This window comes from Aythya fuligula, chromosome 19 (genome assembly GCF_009819795.1).
Source record: "Aythya fuligula isolate bAytFul2 chromosome 19, bAytFul2.pri, whole genome shotgun sequence".
In the NCBI taxonomy this organism is placed as follows: Eukaryota; Metazoa; Chordata; class Aves; order Anseriformes; family Anatidae; genus Aythya; species Aythya fuligula.
This window is the reverse complement of record NC_045577.1, coordinates 5,011,684-5,036,742: the sequence shown is the minus strand read 5'-3', so window position 1 is coordinate 5,036,742 and position 25,059 is coordinate 5,011,684. Positions and strand designations below refer to the sequence as shown.

The following is a 25,059-nucleotide window of genomic DNA, read 5'->3' as shown; positions in this document are numbered from 1 at the left end:
CGGTATGATGGTTGGTCTGTCCATCGTGTCAGGCAATGCAAATAATCATAGAACCGCCTTAGATCACAGTTGCCCAATATTTAAACTGCTGCCCCCCAAAACCAGTTCCTTCTAACTCTTCAGCAAATATTTTTAGTAGACAGCAAAGGTTTCTAGCTGCAAAAGTTCTTTATTTTTTTCCCGGTGTTTCTGTTCTCCTTGGGTTTTCTGTATTAAAATACTGTTGGAGATTACAAATAACACAAAACTTTTTGAAGAAATGAGCAAAATGTATTTGGTGTTGTGCTCTGTAGGCTTTTTAATTATTATCTGTATTTACTTGGAGCCTGAAACAAAGCTCTCTGTGATGACAGTCACCTTTTCATTGACTTTGGCAAATTTTGGGTCTGCCATCAGTTTGCTAATTCACAGAATTCAGTCGTTTGCAGGTGACATCTTTGGTGTTTCTGCATTCGGGCAAATTACATCTTCCATGAACCCTCGCTCTGAATGGAAGTCAAGAGCGCGTCAAGCATGATGCAGCATGTTGTTTTTTTTTGGTTGGTTGTTGTTATGTCTGCTTGTTCTTTGTTTTAACATGTATGAGCCTGCAACCTGCCCAGTACCTTCTCAGATGACTGTTAAGTACTGCGGTGGTTTATGTAAAGATGCTTTTAAAGATGTTCAGTTTTCCTGCATGCTTCACAGAAAGCTGCATCTGTAGCTCATGTGAGATACAGCTGTATATAAAGGTCGTAATTTTTCACTGAAATCAGCCTGTAATGTTTATATTTTAAATGTTTGGAACTTGTTTAGGGTACAGCCTCTTAGTTTTTTTTAGCAAGCATGTAAAAGTGCAGTTATGCTGTTTTAATGCAGAAGTTATTTTAAATAGCTTTTTTTGTGAATAAATACTTTCCTTTTCTCTTGAATGTGCTTATAGGCAGGTAACTGAGTTTACTTTGGAGAGTTTTTCAACAATTAAATCTGTGAAGTTACTGCACTTTAGGTTTGTTACTAACATGGGACAGAACGTTACCTGTTCCAGTCTCAAGGACAAGTGTAATTTCACAGGAAGTGAGCAAAATAGAGAAGATGGTTTGGTATTTTTATTTTTCTTCTTCTTCTCTGGAAATTGACAGTTTGGTTTTTGAAAGTGGCAGGACAAACTGCATGCTGAATGTTGTTGAATGTCAGAGCTCAGTACTTGAGGAGGTACAAAATGATTGATCCATTTCCAAAATTCTCACCTAAACATCTCAGTGCCTTTGTATCCTTGCCTTTGGATCAGCAATATAAAGCTAGCAAACCTGTTACCAGGACTGATCAGGTTGGTATTTCTGCCACGCTTTCAAATCGTAGAATACTCTACATTTAAATGTAGAATGTTTTGATATAAATACTCGTATTCTGCCTTTCTTGCTTTACTCAAAACAACAACAAAAACCCACAGACAAACAAAAAACAACCCCGATTTGAAAAGTAGCTATGTTACTCTCATTTTTTTTGCTGGGTAGTGCTGCCTAGGCATGCCCTGCCATGCCAGCTGCTGTACATGAGCACCAGTACAGAAGGAGCTGGTTCCTTTCACTTGCAGTCAAAGGTGGGATTGAACTCCTGTATTCCCTCTGCCTTCAAAGTGAATGGAATTTTGCTGTTGACTTCACTGGAGCTGAGGTACATCCACTCAGTCTGTAGGATAGTCTGAATCTGCTGCAGGGACTTAGAAATACAAAATTACCTATTTTTATGTGACTTAGAATCTTAAAGAACTGAGACTGAGAAATAGAGTTTCTCTTTCTGGAAAAAAATAATCTCTATAATGGGGATGAAATTACCATAGGCCTGTCAATATCAAATAGATATCTTCAGGAATTACTTGAAAAATAATTAAATGCAATCAAGAATTCATTTAATTTGTTAGATTTGTATTTTATTGCCATCAGAGGCTCTATAAGTGGTCTGTAATGCTTCCTGAGATGCTGCAGGGACGTGTTGATGAGTTTTAAGGGAGGTTAATCTCTCTTAAATTCCCTAAGTTTGCTGTAAAGCCAGTAGAATAAGCTGGGAATGCAACGGACACTGCATAGGACAGAGAGTGATTGAGGACTTGTTGTTACGAGGAGCTGAGCCTGATCCATTTGTGATGTTGCCGTTCGAGAGCGAGTTAGCTTTGCTTATCAGCTCTTGGTGCGTTGAGTCATGTATATATTATGGTGGTGCACACAGGAACCTCATTATAATGCTCTTCGGTTCTCATTGCCTCAACTGAAGTCCATTATAAGCACCCCGTTGGAACATGCATTTTTTGGGCTTCTGTGTGCAGCCAGGGAGCAAGCTGAAGTGCCTGTAAAATGTATATTTTATATTTAGGTGTATAAAATATATATGTGGCTATGTCTGGGTGTGTGAATGTTCACCTGCCTACAAAGAGAATAAATTTGATCTTTCAACTTTTATGGAGGGGGGCAGGGGGACTTGGCAAGTTCTAGAGAAGGTGTGTGGAGGTTAGTAAAAAGTTGTTATTAAAACAAAATCCTTCATTTTGTTTTGAAGTATAATGGAAGCAGGAGATGTTACAGCCTGTGCTTTTGGCTTTTTTTTTTTTTCTCCTGCTTTAGGAGAGAACTCCTCTACCTCAGTCTAGCTTTATTCTGTCTCTATCCTTTCTCCCATTAACATACTCTCTTAATGAAATCAGAGACTTTCAGTACTTATCCCAGCCTCTCAAACCTAAAAGCTGCAGTCTTTATAATTCCATGTTTCTTTCTTCTGAACGAGGGAGGTATGTTTTCTCCTAGTGAGGCTGGTGGGAGGTCCCCTGGTGTCTTGAACCAGTGAAGTCATGTTGCAACCAGGCCCGTCTCTTCTTCTAGGTTATTGGTACTGTTATTGATTACAGATGATACTAGTGGTTAGGGATCTGCCAGAATTGGCTCTTATTTTAAGCAAATACAGGGTAGAAAAAGCTCTTCTATCCCACTACTTCTCCATAATGGTAGTAATGCTTATTACCTAACAGATACAACGTTCATCTGTGTGGAGAGTAGATCAAGCAAGCCTCTGGAGTAGGCTTTTATCTTCTGGGCCTTAGAAAAATGTGGAAGGGTCTCAAATTAATTGTCCTGTTCATCTGAACCAGGATGCGAGCAGAATTAAAGCTGGCTTGTGTGAGTAAAGCACGCAGGATGGCTTCCAGTACACTTCCAGTAGCACTCTTGTATTTGATCTGCCCAGATACTTGCATGGTGTGCTGGTTTTGTTTTCGCAGTTTGGCTCTGAGTCAGTTTTAAATTTATTTTTTTATTTTATTTTATTATTTTTTAAAGATGAACCTCCCTGGAAGGCAGGAATCAAACACAGATTTTTATTTTTTTTTTCATGCCCATTAGGGGGCAATTTTAAAATGAGATCTGTCTCAAGAGGCTGAAGGGGATAAAAGACAAGGTGGAGATGGGAGGAGGGGAGAAGCTGTTTTCTGAGTACATTATGTTCCCTGCCATTTGCTTTTTTCATTTATTTCTCTCGGACTGACCTCACACTTTGGAAATTATGCACCTAGTTTTTTATCCCTCATTTTTGTCTTACTTTTTTTTTTTTTTTTCCCCCAGCACCAGGAAGAAGAGATGCCTCATTTTGAAACCTAAAGGGGGGAATAAGAAAAGTCCTTTGTAATATATTGCCATATTATCACTAAATCCCCTGACAGTTGTGACACAGAAGCAAGTCACCTGTCACTTAAGCTTGAGGTCTCTTTAATTTTCTCCTGGAATTCGCACCAGGCTGTCTTTAATTTGAGGCCTTTATTGGAATTCTGAAACCTTTCTGCCTCCCCGGTGCTCAGATCTATTCTGAGTGCTGTTACAGAATGTATACAATAACCAACAGAGGGATTCAGAGGGGGCTGAAGCACTGTTTATTTAACACTCTGGAGGGATTTTCGTGCTTATTCGGTCCTGGCTACCCGGCTTTCAATATCGCTTTGACAACCGTTATGCCCTTCTCATTAATTTTAAACAGTTAAAACACAGGAAAAAGAGAAAAAGTTTTCATTATTAAAGTGCTTTACTTTTTAATAACAGAGGATTCTGTCCGCCAGGGGAAAGGGCAAACCTCACTAATTTCACATTCATATTAAAAAACGCTGGGAAGGTGACACTTTGTGCTGCCAGGAGGCTTAACAAAAGAAAAGTGATGGGGACTAGGAGGAGCGGGCAGGGTGGGAGAAAGTTTTATGTTTCACGTCAATGGAAACTTGTTAGTCGCAGCGCCGAGTGTCCACTTCAGGGAGGCAGCACCACTTGTAGTTTATTAAACCTTTACAGAGGCCCCTCGACTGGAGCCTGTCTCAGCTGATTAATAGGCGCACATGAAGTCAAACTCAGAGACAGCTCTGGAACGGGTGTGCTGTCAGTCTCTGGAGCGCACCGGGAGATGGATAGCAGAGCCCGGCAATCTGGGAGATGCCCCGGGTAGCCTTAAAACACCAACGTTGGCTTTGCTGGAGGTGCAGCCAGACAGTCCAGGCAGCGGGTGAGCAGGACCTCGAGTCCCCACGTGCGTTTGCTTCGCTGAAGGATTACGCAGAGGGCTCCTGAGTTGCAAAGAGGGCGCTGTGCAGGGACTGGGCCTGCATTTGGGGTCGTGCTGGCGGTGGATTTGCTGTTAGGATGCAGAGGGGCAGATCTGGATCAGCAGAACGTTTTTGGGGGGGTGTCAGCAGCATCACCTGGCTTCCCCACTCACTGGGGTTCCCAGTGTCGATGTGATGTGGCTCCCCTGGCCAGCAACAGGGCAGAGGGGATGCTTGTAGCCCTGAGGGAGGGAGGGTTGTGCAGCATTAGCATGCAAATCTCCCGGGGAGGAACAACGGGACTGTTGTGGTGGCACAGGCCTAGTTACAGGGTAGTGGGAGGTGGATGTTTGTTTTCAGTCAGCCCTGGGCAGGAAGGCGAGGGGTTGACCAGTAACAAATTGCTGCCTTGGATCTGGCACTGGTTCATGTCTGAATGGCTTTTGAGCTCTGTGGTCCATTCCTGGGGGAGTTGCATATCTGTGGATGCTTGGCTTTGCACTTTGCTATCAACTTGCCATCAGATCTCTTGTTCTCTTGTCCACATTTCCTCTATCTGCCTTGGTACTTTAGAGAGGCAGCTTCTTTTCTCCTCCCAGTAACAGCTTGCTCCCAGTAACATTTGCCTTCCATTTCCTGCACTGGATCCTACAGTCTGAGCATGGAAAAGCTTTTGCACATGCAAAACTGCTTTTTCAGCTCAAGGAAATTTCTTATGTCGTGTCTTTGGTGCAAGGGCCTTGTTTTACTCTGGAGGAACCACCGGCAGTTACAGTTACCTGTGATGTACCGACAGGGAGCAAACTTCGTGTAGACATCAGTACTGAGAGGTTCATTTCAGTTGGCTCTGTTCACAGGTGCTGAATTTTTGGCCCATTCTCTGGGGTGTGGAGATCTCCTGCAGATCTCCTGCCCCATGAGTGCCAAGAAGAGGCCAGGCGCTATGGGGAACTGCGCAGGGGAACCTACAACATCAGCCTGATTCCTGATAAAGAACCTGGGCCCAGCAGAGTCTGTGTAAAGCCTGGGGAGAGTAATTCCAAATAACTGCAGTGGAAATAAGCACTGGTATCTGGCCTGTTGAATCTGAGGAGGAGAAAAAAAAAAAAAAGTTAGGGGAAAAAGCTACGTGATAGATGTTAGAAAACACAAAATTAAAACTGATTTGCTCTCCTCACCATGGAGTGCTTACTGGCTGCTTTGACTTTAACGTCTTTATCTATAATTTTTTTTTTCTCTAGTAATATTGAGAGGATTACCTTTGTTGGCCCCTGGGTGGTTACTGTGTGATTTTACTGTTATTAAATCTATTGTAAACTGCTTCATTATTCCTGACTCAAATTCTCTCTTTCCTCTAATCCTCCCACCGCCCTTGTAGAAATCCTGTGGTATGGACCCTCAGGAAGTCCGGGAGCGGGCCACGGTCTTGCAGACAAAATTTGAAAATTATGTTCACTCCAGTGAGGTGACCGTCCGGTGGGCAAAAAAAGGTCAGTACGTTTCTTTTCAGCTTATTCCAGAAGGGCTCATTTATAATCTGTTTTCTTCAGGGGAAGGGCTTCAGGGAAAATGCCTGGAAGAAACATTTTGGGTACATCAGGCTCCGTAGGGGGGTTGAGATGGGCCCAGAAGGCTTTGTGATGATATTAAATGTTAATTTCTTGCATCCCCATATTAAGTGCAAATGAGGTTTAATCTCGGCTTTCAGTAGGATTCACATCCAAGGACTCTGACCCAATCACAAGAGCAAATAGATGGCGTGTTACTCTGGGAAGGTTATGGGTGACCTGCCTAACCACGTCCTGGTGCAACACCCACCGGCTGCTTTCAGTTCATGCCAGGGATGAATTTGAAGCCTGTGAGGCAGGACATCCTGGGAGCAGCTCTTAACAGGCCAGGCTCTTAGGCTGGAGGTTGTTGTGTGGGATGGGAGAAAAATGAGAGAGCGCACAACTACTCAAAATGGAAGGCAGGAAGAAAAAAAAAAAAACAGGATGGATTTAATAATAATTGTACCCAGGAACAAATCTGGGACTGTGTCCCTGTCCTTGCCAGGCAGGACACGCCGCCATTGTCACTGAGCAGTCAAAAAGCTTTTCCCTTCTGCTTCTCAGTTGGAAAAAGCCAGAAAGGTGGATTTGAGGAAAAGATGGAGAACTTGACAGGGATGTGGTAGGAAAATAAACACTAAGCAGTCTCCTGAGAGGAACCTAGGTGATGCTGCAGTGTAGGCACCCCTCTGCAAAGTGTGATTCTGCTGTCCAGTGGGGCTGATCTGGGCGTGCCTCTACCTGAATAGCTGTTGTAAATCTAGTGCTGGAAGTCAGGCCCCAAAGATCCTTGACAATTAGTTGGAATTGGTTCATTAAATAGTGAGACAAGTCCACAACAAGCAAACTCTTCACGCAAGAGGCTGAACCACTCTTGCTCAGAACATACACAACTAGAGCCTTTCCTTTTTTCCAAGTTTCCACTAGTCATGTGTCTCTTGTCCTGATTGTTCTCTTTTTCACCTCTTTTGTGACTTTGATCTGTCTCAAATCCTGCTGTCGTATATTGTGTACGTGTCACTGCACTGTTTCTTACCACCACCACCCCACAAAGGTTGCAGTGTTGATTGGAGTTTTGAAATACTTTTCTCCTACAATGAAAGTGTTAGAGACTTGCCACTTAAGCAGCTTGCTTGCACCCATTTTCAGGTGCGTTGTGCTACTTGACTGGTGTATTACTTTTACTAGGTGCTCTTGTAAGTCCATGATCTTAAAACACCTTCCTAATATGGTCAAATCCTTGCTCCTGCATGGATGACCTTCCTGATACTCCACTGCGATTCCTCATCCCCATGCGAACTTCTAACCTGAAATGACTGTGACGGGGAGGAGGAACAACTGAATGGCTTGGGTCACACTCAGAAAACCTCAGTGGTCTCTTTATGCAGCTCACTGTACGCGAGCTCCATACACACTTGTTGCTGACTTCAGCACCAATAACTTTTTTAGCTGCAAACAAGAAGTACAGAACATTTGTCAGGAAATTTGCCACTTTGTGCATCCCATTTATCTTGTACAGGAGTACTCCACCTCTTTCTCCTATTCCACTATCTACATATGCAAATTTTCCACTGCTGAGTGGCTTCCATAAACCCCCTCTTCCTCCCCTCTGCGCCAGGCATCATGAATAATTAACATGGCAGCTGGCTTTTGCTTTCATGGCAGACAATCAATTGGAAACCGTGCCAGCGATGCATTTGTTTCTCTCTCTTTTTCTCTTTTTCCCCATTTTCTGACCTAGTCAATGTTAATAAGCAATGTTTTGATTGCAGCCCGCTTTGAGAAGGTGAGTGGCTGTCTGCCCACTCATCCCTTCTGCCTCTCGGCCCTGTATTTTTCAAACTCCAATCAAATAGTTCAGGGAAGGTGCTGCCCTTCAAACTTGATTGACTGACCAGCGGTGAGAGAGTGTGGGAGGAGGAGGAGGGCTGTGGCTGAGCCCTGCTGCCTGAAGGACAAATCTCACGAAGAGGGGAGCCCCTTTTGGGAAACAGAGGCCCTCGCAGCTGAAGGTTTGCGTACGAGGACTCTTGTTTTGGAGCTGCAGTGACACACGGAGCTCAGGCAGGTGTCTTCTGATCCTTCGTGCCATTGTGGTTACAGAAACCCTGTGTTTGTCCTCTGCGTTTCACTACCTTATGGCCAATAGTTGAGCAATTTGCCTCACCCCTAGTGTGGAAAGGGACAGCAGAGTTACAGGAGCCCACTGCTGCAGCAGGATGCTTGTGTTGGGGGGCGTTTCGGTGCATTCTTCTTGCCATTCCCCCGAGCTCTGAACGCTGGCAGAAAGCCCCCAGCAGCTTATATGGCCGTGCAGCTGGGGCTGTGTTGGGGGACCTGCACTGAGAGCTGGCTGCCAGCGTGGAGAACAGGTTATGGCACCTGTCTCATACCTCAGTACCCTTTTGTCCCCCCCAAAATCAACATATCTAACCCTCATCAGATGCATCTCTTTGTTTTTTGTTTTTTTTTTTTCCTTTGTTTTTCCACAATTCCCCTAGAAAAGTGGGGCAGCACATGGGCAGTGGATCGCTCTGAATCCGCTCTTAGATCAGTGCAGATCTGAATCTCCCCAGGCCAGCGTGGATTAGATTCGTGTTGGTGTGCAAAAGTTGGAACAGCTCAAGCAGCTTCCCTTGTAGCTTTAAGGTGATGTCCCTTCATGTGAATTTTGGCCCAACCAGCACTGTTACCAGTCTTTTTGAGTTGTTTTCTTAAAGCTCTATGTCTTTGATCACAAAATTATAGAGGATGGCAACTTCAGTTTTTATTTAAAAAAAAAAGAACTTTTAATATCTGGCCACTCTAATTGCACATAAAAGCTGGAAAACATGGTGCTGACAGCACTGAAAGGTCTAAAGACCTGAGAGTAAGGATTAAAAAAAAAAAAAGAATGCCACCCCAAAGGTCTTAATTTAGATTTCCTGAGTGCTGTGATGAACGTCAGCAGCTCTGAGCTCCTCAGAGTTGAGACAGTTACAGGAGCTGAGGTTTCGACCTGCTGGTACAGCAGGGCTGTTAGTTCAGTTTTGGAATAGTCTCTTGCAGCTCTCCCTGGTTTTGTGAGCTCTGACTCAGGCCTGGATCTGGCAGCTTTCTGTCAGGACTTTGGGAAGGGGGCCCTCTGACGCTTTGATTCTCTAACTCTGATCTGGGGAGTTAGTTCCAGCAGCCTTTGCTATCTGAAGAACCGTGGGAGGTGAGCTCAGCCTTCATAATAACAGGATCTTTAGTATCAAACATTTCAAATGCTGCAAGAAAGACAGCTATATTAGCTCCGATGGGACCAGATTTGGAGCAAGAGCAGGTTCATATTGTTCCTTTTGAAGAGTTACACCTTTTCATAGCAGGTGAATTTGACCAATAACTTTATGCAAAAAAAAAAAAAGGCAACAGGAGGAGGTTGTTGAGTGCATTTGAGCTGGTTTATAAGCCCTCAGAGGGATGGCCTTCGGCTGAGACGGTGAGACTAGGTGTTTGGAATTTAGCATTCTCTTTTTGGGAAAACACAGGTCTCTTGATGTTCAGATGCCTCTAAAAGAGTAACGTTGTGAAATTGGGAAGAAGGTGCAAAAAACTCAATCTTTTCTTCTCATCGATTGGGAAAAGGAGTTCGCTTTACTCAGTAAACAGAGCTTTGATGGATTCCCTGGGTCCTTCCAGGAGCTGATCTGCTAAAATGACATTTTTATTACTGTTCATAAACTCCAATCTCCTGCTGCTGCCAAGAGATTAGACATAAGCTGTGGGCAAACTTGCTGGTCCGGTGGCTCAACAGGCAAGGGCAGGAGAGGTTAGAGTTTAGAGCTTGCTGCTGCCAGGAGCTGAGAGGGAGAAAGAGATGAAGGTGGTGGTTGGAGTGAGGGCTGGGGGGGCACGGGAGGTTTAGCGAGCAGAGGAGCAGTCGGGGGATTGAAGGGAGGCATTTTCTGAGCTGTCAGGTTTCCTTGCTGAGAGTCCCCCCCTATTCCCTGTAGCAGGGAGGACAACCTGGGTGTAGTTAACGTGACGGGTGCGTGGAGGAGCAGTGGTAGCGTTCGTATTAGTGGATGATTGTCTTTAGAGCAATGAGCCCTGAGGGAAGGGCATTACAGGAATATAAAGATGTGAAAGGAAATTTGCACGCTATTCTATTATTTTTCCCTTCTGAGAAGGTGAGCTCTGTTCTCAGTGTGATGATGAGTCAGGAAATCCATCTGGCTCTCAGATATTTATAAGGGACTATCTAGTAACTGGTGAAAAATGCATGGACTACTGGGATTGTAATATCAGAGGAGCCTTCCTATGCCACTTCCATGCTTCTATTTCCTTCTCTTCACCCCTGTATCCTGCTATTCTCTCTCTCCCCCTTTCTGCTGCCATTTGATGTCAGCAACTCTTCTCGTGAGATGTGCTGCAAGCATCACCCTTTCTGGCAGAAGGGGCATCCTTACAAGAGGCAGACCTAAAGCAACTTCATGTAGCATTGTTTCAGTTCCTAACCCTTCTCCACCACCTTTCTTCTCCTTACGGACTTGTACCAGTACAGTGTACAACCTTCACAGGTTTTTAACATGCCAACCTTATCCACCAGCTGCTGACCAGAAGGTGTCCCAGAGGACAAGACCGATGTCCTTTCAGCTGGAACAGCTGAATCTTTAAGTGTATATATATAAAGATGCAGTAGCAAACAGAATTCACTTTTTTTTTTTTTTTTTTTTTTTTTTTTCCCAGCACTGCAGTCTTTCGTTTGTGCCTATGCTGCCTATCCCAGAAACCTCAAGCATATCTTCCACATCAAATCTATCCACCTGGGTCATATGGCCAAGAGCTTTGGCCTGAGGGACGCCCCCCAGAACCTGACTGCTCTTCCAAGCACTGGCTCAAAGAAGAAAACCAAACTGAGACCAAAAAGGTAGGCCAGCTTGACATTCTCAAGCCAAGGGATGCCACGTGTCAATCCGTGGTACGCTTTGCTCCCCAGTGTTCTTGTAGTTGCTCCATGTGATTGTTCCTGAGAGCCTAAATCATGTTGAGCAAGGCTTAGTTCGCATTGTGCTCTGAGCTGTTGTTTAATTCTTCCTTTTTTTTCCTGAACGGCTTTAGAGAGCCTAAAAATTACATTTATTAAACCAACTTGGTTGAAGATTTGAGTGGGAATTCAGTTTAAAAAAAAAAAAAAAAAAAAGGAAGAAAAAGAAGAAACAAGCAGCTCACTTTGTAGTTTGACTTCTGATAAGATGCTCTGTTTTTGAAGTAAGCTGTTAAGCGTGGAGAAGCGCCTACATACACTAGCCTGGGTTTTACTGCACCTTTACCAATTTCTGTGTACTTGAAACACACCAGTTCCTACAAGCAGAAACAGCCTAATTCTTATTTATTTGTACTTCAGAGCTACCTTGAAGGATATAAAAGGGCACAGGCAGTGTTCCAGAGTGAAGCATGAGACTTCCTCTATATTGGAGTGGTTCTCTGTCTTGCACAGGTCTTGGTTGCTGTAGAGTTTCAACAGCAGACTTGTGGCCAAGCACTTCCACAGTAGAAGCTGCCAGGTTTTTCCATTCCCATTCCCAATTGCACAGACCTACACAGCACTGTGATCCCTGTCTCAGGAACAACTGCAGCAGCAACTCTTCACCCTCAACCCCGTTGAGGGGAAAAAGGCTCTCAGATAGGGCTGTGTGCGTAATTGCTTGCTGTTGGTTTATGGCAAGGGGCGATAAAAGCATCAAGAAAATAGAAGAGAAATGAATATTTTCACTCCTCAAATTTGAATTTGACCATCCTACCTATTCCTACCTATTATGAACGAGGTACCGTGGCTGTTATTTTATCTCACAATGTAGTTTCTTCCTTCCCTCTGGGCCTTGACAAATACCAGTTCTTCTCCCCTCTTTCTTACATCTGTTCCAGTCTCCTGGGTGCTCCTTTCCTGCATCAGGAAACTGAAATTCCCTGACAAATCTGGAGGAGTAGAGCCCCAAATGCTCTCCTCTGCTTGAAATGGAGCTGAAGATGCTCAGTACCTCTGATCCTAGGTGCTTGGAGTTGCTTCCACCAGACAGATAGTCCTCCCTTTTGAGATTATATCTTCTATAGCACAACGGCAGACTACAAACTTCGGGCTTGCCTGTAAAATCACTGCAATAATTCAAAGAAAGAAAGATCTTTCTTCTGTTCTGGTAGCAGTTGTGATTCTTTCCATGTAATCGTTGCCACAAACTCCATTAGCAAATGTTAACCATGCAATTAAAGCACTAATCCACGTAATTGTTCCAGGCTGGTGACATCTCTTGCACATGTATGTATTTGGGGAGGGGAAAAAAAAATAGGCAAGGGGAAGGGGCTTTAAAATAAGAAGTTGGAGACAGCATTGTCCTGCTCTGCGAAGCCACCAGGGACAGAGCACTGATCTGCCTCCTGCTTCAGCTGACCCTCACCAGCAGATGGGCAACAGGATGGGAATGCCCCTGTGAGTGGGGGATTTAACGGAGCTTTATTTCAGGAAGAATAGCCTGATTAGCCGATAAAGAGCATGTAAGATGGTATGGGGTGAGCTTTGATGTCTTGCTGGCCCAGCAGGGTGTCAAGCTATGACTGACAGTAGCGTGTCACAGGATTACGTGGCCTGCAACAATGCCTCTCTCTGTTCCTATGATGTTGCTACTCTGTTAGAGCTACTTTTTCCCTTGTTATGCACCTCTTTTAGACAGCGTTCCTCCTCCCCAAGTCTTCATCCTATTATAGTACCGACAAGCTCAAGATACAGTAGGGCGTTTATGCACAGGACGCGTGGGGTTGGGGGATGTGGAGGTGTTAGAACAAATGGCCAGAGAGCGATTTCAAAGCTCATTTGCACGTGGATCACAGAGTCGCAGCTCAGGGAAAGTGGGCAGACTTTGCACAGGTTTGTCACGGCTCAAGCTCCAGGTTTCAAATCCGAGAGCATCTGGAAAGTTAAGACCCAGCAGAAATAGCCAAAGTTGTGTTCTGTGACAATTGTTCCTGCCTGTGACACTTGTTTCTAATTTATTTCATCTGCGTGTGATTAAAAAAAAAAAAAAAAGAGAGGATATAGTAGTATTCATGTGCTAGCTTAGATAAAAGTGAATATAGATTCAAATTCAGTATCTGCTGGCATAAATTCAAGATAGTGCTGTTAATTTACAGAGAATTGCTCGTGATTTCACAATGATGAGGCAGAGAGCAGAATTTAGCTTGCTACTAAAAGACAAATGGCCTTTAATTGTAAAATGTGAGGCTTGAAATGATAGGAGCAAAGTCACAGAGCAATCTTTTTAATTATATTTCTCACGTGATACCATGAGTGTTGGTTGTCGTATTACACATTGTCTCCAAACATCTGATACTTGTTTTTAATCAGGCTGCTCACTAAAGCCTCATCTCTCAGCACCTGCCCAGAGAATAAAGAGCAGGCCATCCAGGTTGAAAGCAGGGGTAAAGGTGATCATTAAATGTTTCCTTAAGAGGACAAAGAAAACTTTTCATTTCTTTTGAAGTCTCCTTTTGCGCTTAGTGCTTCCTCAGAGAGCCTGCCTGGGGAAGGTGAGGCAGGAAGATGTAGCAGCCAGGTGCGTGGTGATGAGCCCTGAGATGTGGACGCAGCCCTCTCCTGAATGCACACGTAAAACTTTCACGGATTTTTTAAACCTCTTTGTGCAAACCAGCTGCCCCCCCAGCTGTAGCAGTTACTGCAAAACCCGATCAGAAGATGGCAAAATCCTCTGCTCATGACTTTCTTGAAAGTTGAAATGCCGTATTTATATAAGAGGGGCACATCAACCAGATCCTGGATATTAAATTACACTACATTAGCTTAGTAAGTGCCTGGGCTCATGCTTTTACAGCCGGGTAGACGTAAGGAAGCTGATCCCACTTCCACTGAGGGATTAACTGTCTTTGGGTCTCTGCAGAGAAGCAGCATGCCCAGGAAGTCGCTGACATGCCAGACAGACATTTCTTTTGACTCTTTCACAATGCAGACGCCAAAAACCTATTGCTGTTCCACCCAGCCTCCCCGTGCTACTCAGCCTTTCGCACTGTGGATCAGCAGGGTTTTATGGGATTCTGTGGGGTGCTAATGGTCTGGTTTTTCCTTATTGATCTCTCTGGAAGGCTGGTGTGTGTCCCCAAAGGGTTTCACCGTAATGGGGAGTCACAACTTAATTTTCCTTGTTTGTGAACTCATGCTGTTACAAAGGAGAGAAATCCTGAAGTTCAGTGGATCCTGTGGAACTCATTGCTGCAGGATGTCTCTGAAGCCAGGAAGGCTCAGAAAGATGGTGTTTACATAGGGGTATCAAATATAGTCCTTGCTGCTACAGCATGTGCAAAAAATAGGAATAAAAATTAAGGTGAAAAGCCCCTCAGCCTTCAGAGGTGAAGTCAAACTTTAACTGATACAGGATCAAGGTAAGGTGTACAGGGTGCTTCTGTTTGAGGGGCTTGATTTACATCATTATTAACCCGGCATTGCTCTGAATATGAATATCATTATGACTTTAAGGCTTTGCTTGCAAGATTATTGTACTGTTGCATTCTTCAGCATTAGTAATCAGACAGGTCGCTGGGAAATCTGCCTTGTAAACCAGGCTCATCCTCTGTGTGGCTGGGTCAGCAGCCTGCTTTGGGTGAAAGCGAGTAGCCCTTCGCTTTGTCCCCCTAGCCCACATGCCTGATGACATTTCTGAACTTCCTGGCGCTGACAATCTCGAAAAGACTGATGCTTCTGCTGACAGGGCTCGTGAACCAAGGCTGCAGCTGGGTCTCCCTGCACAGCAATTGTCTAATCATTAGAAGTAGTTTGCCTGCCAGTTTTTGCGTGCTGTTTACAGCTTTCCTAATATCACTTAATTAGTCAAAATACAGTTTTGGAATTCTGCCCAATAGGAATTTCACTTGGTTTTGGGCAGCCTGCTCTGGAAAGCCAGGCTGGAGTTCAGGTAAGAGCATGAATTCCAGCTCTGGAATGCAAACAGACCAGAAATTAGAGAAAGAAGTAAGGCTGCTCCGAAAGGAGAGCTTGCCCTCACTCGGCATGAAGGCAGTGCAAGGACACTGATGAGTCCTGCTTAACACATCACGATGTTACAGAAAGTCCTCTTATGAAGTTAAAGTTTTATAGTTGTAAAATCCACGTCGTTGTTATCTGCATATAGCAATGCCCTTTGTTACTGTTCCATCCTACCACGGCTACAGCACGGAGCCTTTGCTCCATCTTACAGTGAGCAAATAGCTTACACATGGAGCTGGAAAACCTCAGTGTCCTTTAGTACACACCAAGAAATGAGCAGCTTTCCCTAAGTGAAATATATTCTGGCCTTTTGGCTGGGAAAGAGCCTGAGCAAGAGTCCTGGGAAGCTCCCAGTGGTGCTTTGATCCTTATTTCATGGGGTGAAAACCAAAGTATTACAGTGGAAGTGAGGCTGTGGGGTTTTGTCTCTCTGTATAGCTGAAATACAGCTGACTTCAGGAGGTGTACGATGAGCATTACTGTTTAGCTTGTCCTGGCATGAATGCTTTGCTCTGACTACTGGAATAGCACTTGATGCTCAATATGACTGGGAAATAATTATCCTCGTTCTTCTCAACTAGTGTTTACATCAGCTGATAAGAGTACCTAGGCCATCTGTTGACTTGTCGAGTGAAGTATAGGATTGCTGATGAATTTCTTGCCTCCACTCCACAAAAAACAGCAACGGAAAAACCAGCCCAAATAGGGTTGCGTTGGCTGCAGATGGTTCATCTAACGCTGTAAGTAGACAAAGCAGGTGTTGCAGCAGCCTTGGCCCAGAGATAACCCAGCTCTGGTGCTGGCACAATTTCAAAGCTGTTGGAGATGCTGTCAGGCAGATTGATAGCGAGATCCATGATGAAATGCTTTCTGATAAATGGAGCAACCTACCTCAGTCTCCTCCAAAGACACACCGTGAGTTCTGGGAGCGTGCAGCAGAACTTTCTGCTGCCTTCCGCAGCTGGAGCAATTTGAGAACCTTTGGTTGCTGCAGCTGCTGCACGTTGGTTAAAGGTTATCACGCTTGCTGCGCTGCATCGCAGCAGCATTTCACACAGCTCAAGACAAAGGAACAGCCAAGGAGAAGTCTTTAGGAAAAACCGTGCTGACCGTTTAGGGAAAAAAAGAGTAGCAGAGATCTTCTGAGCCATCGTATGACATCTGAGAAACCACGCGTGTGTGTACACTCCTCTGGGATGCAGGAGCTTTGAGCTCGGAGGTCAGCTCACAGTTACATTGACACACATGCTGGAATTTGGGAATGAAAATTAAAAATGGCTTCAGATACTCATGCCTTTTCTTTGTCACTTGGTCCTTGCACGCCTGAGAGAGTCTTCATGCCCAGCATCACAGCTTCCTACTGTAACAAAACTCAGTCTGAAAATTAGCTGGTGAAAGTGATCGTTCTTACAATCTTATCAGTAATGCTTGGGGGATGACTGGGATATTGTATAGAAACAGAACAGCTCATGGATGCTTTTCTTCCTCATCTGTTCATGCCTTGGAGCTTCCACAGGTTCTCGGCTATGTTGAACTTCCTCTAGTCTTATTTTAGTTCACTTGCCTTGTTTTTCTTTGGCCATGTTATCATTACTCCACCATTTTGTTGCTAGTGATTGTGGGGTGCAGCGGATGGTGCGAAGCCATCGATCACCCAAAGTGCACGAAAGTCACAGCCTGCGTGTGTTGAAGGCACGTTGTGTGTGAGCTGGGGGCTTCTGCAGTGGGTTAGTTTCACATGGCAGAGCAGAAGACAAATACGGAAAGAACAGAGGGGATTTCACTCTCATCATCTGCATTGCATTCACTTTTCTTTTTTATGATGCAAACCAAGATTGTCTGGATTTTTATTATATTCTTGAGCAAAGCAGTGAGTTGGGAGTTAAGGGATCAGTAAAGACCAGTCCAGAAGCATTTGGGTTTCCTTGTGAGGTGAAGGTTTGGGCAGCACCGGCACCCCTGCTGATCGCTGCGTGGGAGGAGGGACGGGGAGCAGTGCTCTGGGAGTGGCTCTGCAGAGGGAGGGAGAAGGAAGCTGAAGCAGATAAAACAGGGAAAAACAATGTTATTCCTTTCCTTTGCTGGACACTTTTTCTCTCCCTTATTTGTTCAAGAGGCTTCTCTCCTGCCTTTTCATCTTCCAGTGCTGTATTTAGCAAAATTGACGAGTTTCTGGTTGTGCTTGGAAGAGTGAATAAAATCATTCCTTTTCTTTTTTGAGAAGGGCAGAGGTTTTATGTCTTTAAAAGTTTGGCTCTGGGCTGGTCTTTCCCAGTCTTTGAGGACATAACAAAGTCATCTAAGGACAGTTCCTCTGTTTCCTTGTTCCGTGTCTCTCTGCTGAGGCTCTCGGTACCAGCTTTTCTGAGGTTGCTACTTAATTACAGGTGTGCGCAGGCAGCTGGAAGCTTGGGTCTTTCCTTCCTTCCTGTGCCTCCATGAGGAGGAGGGGAGCTTCCTCAGACCGTACTGAGCAATTGCTGGGTGCTCTGCCTTCCCTCTGTCGCTGTACAGTTCACCTTTCTTACCTAGGTGATGAGGTGATCTGAGAGGCCTTGGGGTGACCTGCTGTCATCCTGTACCTGGGGCAGAAAGTCCGAAGCAGCAGTTGGGTTTAGGGCTAAGCACTGGCCTTGCAAATGAAGGGCTGATGTGTCCCCCACTCGATAAATCATCTCAGTCAGCTCCTCTGACTGCTTATCAATTCTGCCTGGCTTTTATGGGAGCGCAGGTACCCCATACCTAGTGTAAAAGAGTATTCATTGGTACCTCTGCCTGGCATCCAGTATGTGACAGCTCCAAATGCCCAGTGTGCTGGCCAGTAACACAGAGAAGTGAAATAACTTGTGTTCGGGGTCAGCTTCCTCCTGACGTGCAGTGGGGCTGTTTCATTTTCTGAGTTATGATTCCTCTATTCCTGTCTCGTTTTCCCCTGGCCAATAAAACTGGCCATTTTCTCCTCCATTTGAACATTTCCTTTCTCCTTGAGGCCCCGCTGAAGCCTTGGCGCTGTAGCACATCGGGATGGTCAATCATTAATGAATCTTTTTTTTTTTTCCCCGCGAGTTCCCCTTCACTGCAGTGTTTTGTAGTTCCCCACCAAAACGCCGCCTGTTGTGTTTGGAAGGAGGGATTTAAAGGGCTGTGGATTTCTCTGCCCGGTATCAACATGATGTGTTCTCATTAGGGCTCAACACAGCGCGATACCTAGACATGAGATCACAGAACGAGATGCTGACAATCCGGGTGTTTATCCACTGATGGGAACATGGGTTCTGTCTAGGCTGCCGATGTCTTATGTTTACAGCCTTCCTCTGAAGCTTTTTGCCACCGTACCTGGTATTGCCACTCAGCTCTCCTCAATTAGCATCGCAGCAGCCTTGGGCAGCAGGGAAATACAGTCATCGGGGGTCAGGAGGTGGGAGGATGGACACGGAGGACAAAGAGGTTAAACACTTTGCCCAAGGATGCTCACAGTGTGAGTAGCGAGGTCTCAGCTCTCCTGGGCTTTGTCTCATAACCCCAGGGCGCCTTCCCTTGTCATCGTTAGCTTGGTTCCTCTGGCAGGGCCCTAGAGACTCTCCCCAGTTGAGCAAAGAGGGGAATTTACAGCATTACAGCAGCACAGCGAGAAGAATCTGGGCAGGGATCCTGACCTGGCGTGCTGTCACTACAGGCTGTCGCTGTTGCCTGTGGCTCTTGCACCTCGTGGTTAAGCAGGGCCTCGACAGCTGTGATCAGCACAGGTTTCGCAGCACAGCTCCATTGATTTTTGTGGCCCTTGTTAGAGGGAGAAACCTCTCCTTTCCCTCCATCCTTCTTTTCCCGCATACAGCCGATCACCACACCAGGGGGTATTGATTTACTAATTGGGCAATGATTTCACCTGATTGATAATAAAGCATCGGACAACCTCCCTGCTGAGCCCAAGCTCAGCCCGGCAGCTACGGGTGGATTACGGGTCCTTTCCCTGTTGTTAATAAACTGATCTGTTGCTTGGTAACCCTCGAATTACTGTAGTAAATGCTTGGAGACACAAGGAAAGTGTCAAATAGAAACTTGGCCGAGTGATGGAGGGGACTGAGCGGAGAATACAGCTGAAGATCTACACCACAAAGAGCCTGGATCCTAAATTAGTGAGGGAATGGAGACCACACCAAAGGAAGCAGAGTTTTCTTCTGCTTGTCTTGAAGGCTTAATCTTCCAGGGAAACCATCGTACAGAGGTGATCATTACACCATTCTTCCCATCCTTCTGAGCCTTCCTTCCAAACCCACTGCAGCCGTGAGACCTACACGGGGATGGAAAGCAAACTATGGGAAAGGGGGCAAGCAAGTATGCCAGGGAGCCAAGAGTTTGCTTCCCTTCCCTCTTTGCACATTTAGCCTAAGGAATGACTTCATCTGTTGCTGCAGCCAAGAGTGCTTTCTTCTGTGGTCCCCAGCACGGTCCTGGGCACCTGAAGGAGCCGTGAAAGGCTGTGCTGTGAGGCTGCAACCTTTAGGACTCCTGAGGCCCATAAATTACCAGAACTGCATGCTGGAATGGATATGGGGCTTCTGGTGGACTCCTCCATTGTATTCAGAGGGTCAGATAGATTTCTGGTCACGTCTGTGGAAAATTTTGATGTCTGTTACTGGTCTTTGCAATAAACTGGTGAGGGGGGCGTGCAGACACCAGTAGCTGTGGATGCTCCCAGGGCTACGGGGACATTGTAGGGTCCTGAGCTCAGGAGACTGCAGGTCAAGCAGTTAAGAGAGGGTGACAGCAGCAACAAGGACGAGATTTGCCCAAGGTCACAGAGCAGGACAGTGGCAAAACCTGGGGTGGAAAACTGCTGAGTGGGTTTTTGTATTTATAGCTGGCAGTTTCGGGCTGCAGGGAGATCCATGTTGGAGTTCCATGGCTGGGCAGAATGCAGCTTTGCAAAAGCTGGTCCTGGTCTCTGGAGAGGGGCTGCAAGGTGCATGGGATGTCTGCAGGACAGTGCAAGAAACGAGTCTGCTGGTTTTACGCTCGTGAAATATTTTTTTGTTGATCGCTTGTTTGGGGTTTTTGTGTTTTCAAGGTCTGGATTTAAGCTCTGTTTATAAAACGTTTCCATTGTTCAATGTCTTAGGGCTCTTAGGCTTTTTTTCTATTATTATTATAATTTTCAAACTGCTGTGTCACCTAATTCATCAGCCTTCAGCGCACAACCTTTCCTCATTCTCCCCACCACCTCTGCAAGAGCATTTGTACAGAACAAAGGCTTGCTTTTAAAAACGGCATGATATTTTGCCACCTTTGCGAAAACCTGTCACAACAATATCTAATTTTGCATGAGACAGAATTTCAAATCAAGCCTCAAGAAAAGGAAGCTGTTCTCCTGCTAATGCACAAATGTCACTTTCCGCAGCTGTAAAATAAGTAACCCACCTAGCAGCGATTCAGAGAGGAGGAAATCTAATGCCTGTTCTCTTCCCCCTGCCCAGGTCTGACCTTCTCAAGAAGACCCACGGCAAACATCGCCTTGCTGAGATCTTGCGATCTGAATATTCCAGTGGGATGGACACTGGTGTATCCAAGGTCAAGAAGAGGAAGAAAAAACAGAGGAAACCTGGCAACCAGCAGATTCCAACATAAGCCGGGACCTTCCACTCATTTGCTGCAAAACCTGCTTGAGTGCCTCAGCCGGGGGTCAGGGTGACCTGCCAAACCGACTGACGAGCGTTTCAATTTATCAGGCAAATATGGGAGGGATCTTGGGGATCCTGGCCTCCTCCCTCTCACTCCATTCGCCCAAATGGAACGGAATCCAGGCGTGTCCTGTCGCACTGCTGCAATTAAATGTAGCTTCCTGACGATGCATTGTGTTTCTAAAGTGTATTTTGCAAGAAAAATAAAAGAGGTTAAATACGGTTTTCAGAAAAATGTTATGTCTGTGTAACCTTGAAGTGAGACGTGGATGCTTTGCTGTCTGAAAGACCTGCAGAAACACTCTACGCTGTGTTTGCTTACTTATTTTTAATCAGCAGAGCAGTGGCAGAGGTGTTCCAGGTGCAGGTTTCAGAGGAGGCTGCTGCTTCCCGTGTCGCTATTCAGGGAGGCACTTCTGCTCCTGCTGCAGGTAACAGCCAAGCTGCTGCCACCCTCTCCCCTGTCCTTTTGTGCGGTGGGGCAGGATCTGTCCCCGGACACTGATCGTTAGTCAAATGTTGCCAGCTGTAAGGAGTCTCCCTGATTTCCGTGAAATCGGTAGGGCTCTGGAGAACTCCTCGCTGTAGTGACACATGGTCCCTTTGGGACAGAGCTCATGGGCACAAAACTTCATGTCAAAACTCCTCCGAGTTTGGGAACAAACGTTGTCACTGGGGGAAGGAGCCAGAGTGGAATCCAGCAATCTCCAAACTTCTCCTTGCCTGCAGCGTATTGTCATACCTAATTATGAAATGCAGAATATGTATGAAATGTCTCACCTCTCTGAACATTAAAGCCTTTGCAGAGCCTTGCTACCGTTTGCCGGTAGTCACCCAGGCTTTCAAGGTTCTCCCTGCGTTAGCTCGGCCTCGCGCTGTGCTTTTTTCAGCACGTCGTGAGCTAATGGCTTTCACTTTGTGCTTTTCCCCCTTCTTCCTTCTCATCGGAGGATTTCCACCGCTGAGAAAAGGAGGCAGCGTGATGCCCCGTGTGCCGAGCTGGGCACTCGCTCACCACTGCCCAGCACGTGAAGTGAAAGCTGAACTCGAGTGGGGTCGGTGGCAGAGCTGAGTTAGCAGCACGTGGAGTCTGGGGGGGAGAGCGGGTGCCCTGAAGGCCTGCGGGTGACCTACAGGGCCCCCCAGGACCTACAGGTGGGCACCCACCTCCCCGTGCCTCCTCCAGCCCCCTAAAGGCTCTGGGTTGTCCTCCAGGGAAGGCACAAAGAGCAGCCCGCCTGCAGCCCAGCTCGGGCACGTTATTTAACACAACAGCAGAAAGGGCTCAAATCCCGTAGAATCGTGAGGTGGTGGAAGGGGGAAAAGTGGAGTGTAAAAAATAAAAATAAAAAAGCAGTGGAGGTGAAAACAAAATCACTTTGTGAGTACAGAACTGGGGGCACCGAGTAATGGGTTGTAGTGAGTCATGCCAAGGGCTGTAGGAGGGAAGCAATCAGTCCAAAAGTATTTAATTTCTCGAGTGAATGCAGCTCTTGAGAACCAAAATGATTTTTTTTTTTTCCTCCCAAGCAATTACCAAGCAGAATGCTGATTTTCCTGCAGTACTTTTTTAACTGATTAAGAAAGAAAGAAGTTTAAAGGGATCCAGTATAAAATTAACCATGTTTTTGCAGAGAGAGTGAAGTTAATAAAATTTATTAGATTAAGATTTAAAAACAAAAGCAAAGCCCACCTGATTTGATGATTACTGTTTGGAAGAGCAATCAGGTTTAAGGCAAAATGTCAACTTTAAAAAAAAATTTGAAACCCCTGAGGATGAAAATGACTCAGAGAGAGCGATGCAGGGAGGGTAAGTTTGGAAGAATGATTTTGTGCATGAGGGGAAAAAAATTGACCTTCTCTTGGCTGACTGTCACATAGGAATTAATAGGGACTAGTGGTAAATTCTCAATAACAGGAATAAAGGGCCAACGGCACATCAGCGAGGCGTCGGGAAATCTCGTTGCTGTCTGTATTAATTGGGCATGGAAAGTTACAGGCCTTATGGTGGACAATGTGATTATTAAAAAAAAAAAAAAAGACAACTTTCAGAGCTATCTTTCAGCAGACAGATCATTGAGTGATTAGGGAGAGGAGGAAATGGTTAAACAGGAAAATGAAAGTGTTAAAGGAAGTGCTCACACACCTGAAGCTAAGAGTTTGCTTTAATAACTTTGAAGTGCAAAAGGTATTTAAGTTGTAGCTGGCTCAGCAGGAGGCAAATTCTGCCCTTATTGACACCTCTAGAGGGGCTGGGAGCTGGCTTTATCCTTGCTCCTCACCTGGCTCAGGAAGCACTTAATAGGTTTGGAGTTAATTGGGTCTCAATTAGAAGCACCCCTGTAACGAGGCAGGGCACCCAAGTATTTAGCATGGCCGTGGGTTCCCCTGGCCCAGCCCTGGCATGGAGCAGGTGGATGTGGTGCTGAGCTGCTCCCGAGTTTGTCCCCCCAAGGTAGGTGGTGAGTGCCATGGGGGTCCTGGCTGGGTGGGAGCAGCTCAGAGGGGCAGGGAGCTGGGTGATGCTGTAGCCTCATTTTGCTGTGCTGGCTTTGTCTTTGGCCAGGTTTGGCTTTTTATTTTGGTTGGGGTGAGTGGTGGGGGCATCGTTGCCCTGCAGCTTGAAGGCAGCTCTGCAAGGAGCTCCTGTACAAAGTTCCCATCTAGGCTCGGGTTTGCCTTCCTTGCTGCTCCTCTGCTCCTTGTTCTCAAAGCTGGGAGTCGTGGCTTTCCCTTACTTTCTCTTGCTCTTTGCTCTGCTCTCTCCTGGCTCCGTCTCCTTCCCTGTATGAGGAGCCCGCATCCTTTGGGTGGCCGGGAAGGGCTGAAAGGCCACACTGAGCCTCTGCGCATCCCTCCCTGCCTCCAGCTGGATCTTCTGAGCTCGTGCTTTTAGGGCTTTAGGGGAGGAAAAAGCAAGGAGGTAACCTCGGTACCATGGTCGCAGCTGGGCACACCCTTTCAGAGCATCGTGGTCACACACCCGACACCTCAACCCTAGAGCCCCGGGTGCTGAGCTGCACTGAGAACCGATCAGGAGAGAAACCCACCCTGTTCACGTGGGTTTATTTTCCCCATAAGCCTGGGGAGAGAGGACAGGAGAAGCTCTGAGCTCTCCGATTTGGCCTAACTTTGTGTGGTGTTGACACAGAAAGGTAAAAGAGCTTCAAAACCGTTCTGCTGGTTTTCTTCTCCCCTCTGCTCCCAGCCCCTTGCAGCAGGCCTGGGGGGGTTCCTCGGGCCCTACCCCGCTGCCCCCTGTGTTTTTGGGGACAAACCAGCCCCATATTGCCACACTGCCTCGGCCCCGCTCATAGAGCGGAGTGCCAGCTTCTGCCAGATGTGGAATGGCAAATTTAAATATTGCAATTACCGACGTGTAACGAAGCCTTGTACTTCATTAATGTAAGAGGAGGAATCTGCTACGGCTACAAGGACAATTAAATATTAGAGAATGTCTTTGATTCCCGTTCCTGCTGTGTAAATGGGAGGAAGGTTGCTGTCTGCTCCTTGCCTGGGCGCTCGCGAAATGAAAAGCACACCCACTGCAAGTTGTCCTTTGATAGATTTTTAATATGATTTTAAAGAGTTTTGTTTGGCCTCATTCTTATTCAATGAGATTAAATTAAAGCACTTATCCCCTGGGTTTAAGTCAATCCATGTAGGATTTGGGACGGGGTTTGTTGCCCGGGGAGGGGGGTTGTTTGCAGGCCTCTCTGAAAGACTCCTTTCCCACTTCATTAACCCGAGCTGGGAGCGACCCCCCCCCCTTCCTCCTCCTCCTCCTCCTCCTCCTCGCCCCGACCGAGGATTTACCCAATTCCCCATTCACATGCAAAGGACCCCGCGGCGGCCCCACAAAGGCCGGGGGCTCTCCTCGGAGCAGGGCCCCCCCCGACCAGGCCTCGCCATCGGGGCAGGGCTGGGGACATCGGGCTGGGCTTCGGTGCGCAGCCTCCCTTTTTTATTTTATTTCATTTTTATTTTTTTGGGGGTGTCTAAAGGGCCGGGGGAGAGTGGGGGGCGGCCCGAAGAAGGAAGGGGAGAGCTGTGGGAGGGGGGAGGCCCTTGGGCGGCACGGGGGTGCCGGGGGAAGGGGAGGAGGCCTTTGGGCAGCCGAGGGGAGGCTTGAGGGAGGCTGGGGGGGACCGGGGGGGACCAGGAGGGACGGGGGGGTCGGGGGCTCAGCCCGCAGCCCATCTGTCGGCTCCCCGAGCCGGAGAGCCGCTGCCCGGCTGTCCCGGGGAGCAGCTGCCGGGCTTCGGC

General features: G+C 46.5%; 1 protein-coding gene across 2 annotated transcripts in view; it reads left to right on the top strand.

Annotated features, from left to right (window-relative positions):
• The window catches only part of DDX31 (DEAD-box helicase 31), a 47,278-nt gene extending 26,268 nt beyond the window's left edge, over positions 1–21,010 (top strand). For both annotated transcript variants that reach the window (XM_032200600.1, XM_032200599.1), the window contains exons 18-20: positions 5,931–6,042; positions 10,816–10,996; positions 20,590–21,010. In XM_032200600.1, coding sequence (XP_032056491.1) covers positions 5,931–6,042; positions 10,816–10,996; positions 20,590–20,740 — 444 coding nt within the window. In that variant the 3' untranslated portion in view covers positions 20,741–21,010. The remainder of the gene's footprint in view (positions 1–5,930; positions 6,043–10,815; positions 10,997–20,589) is intronic.
• The last annotated feature ends 4,049 nt before the right edge of the window (positions 21,011–25,059 follow it).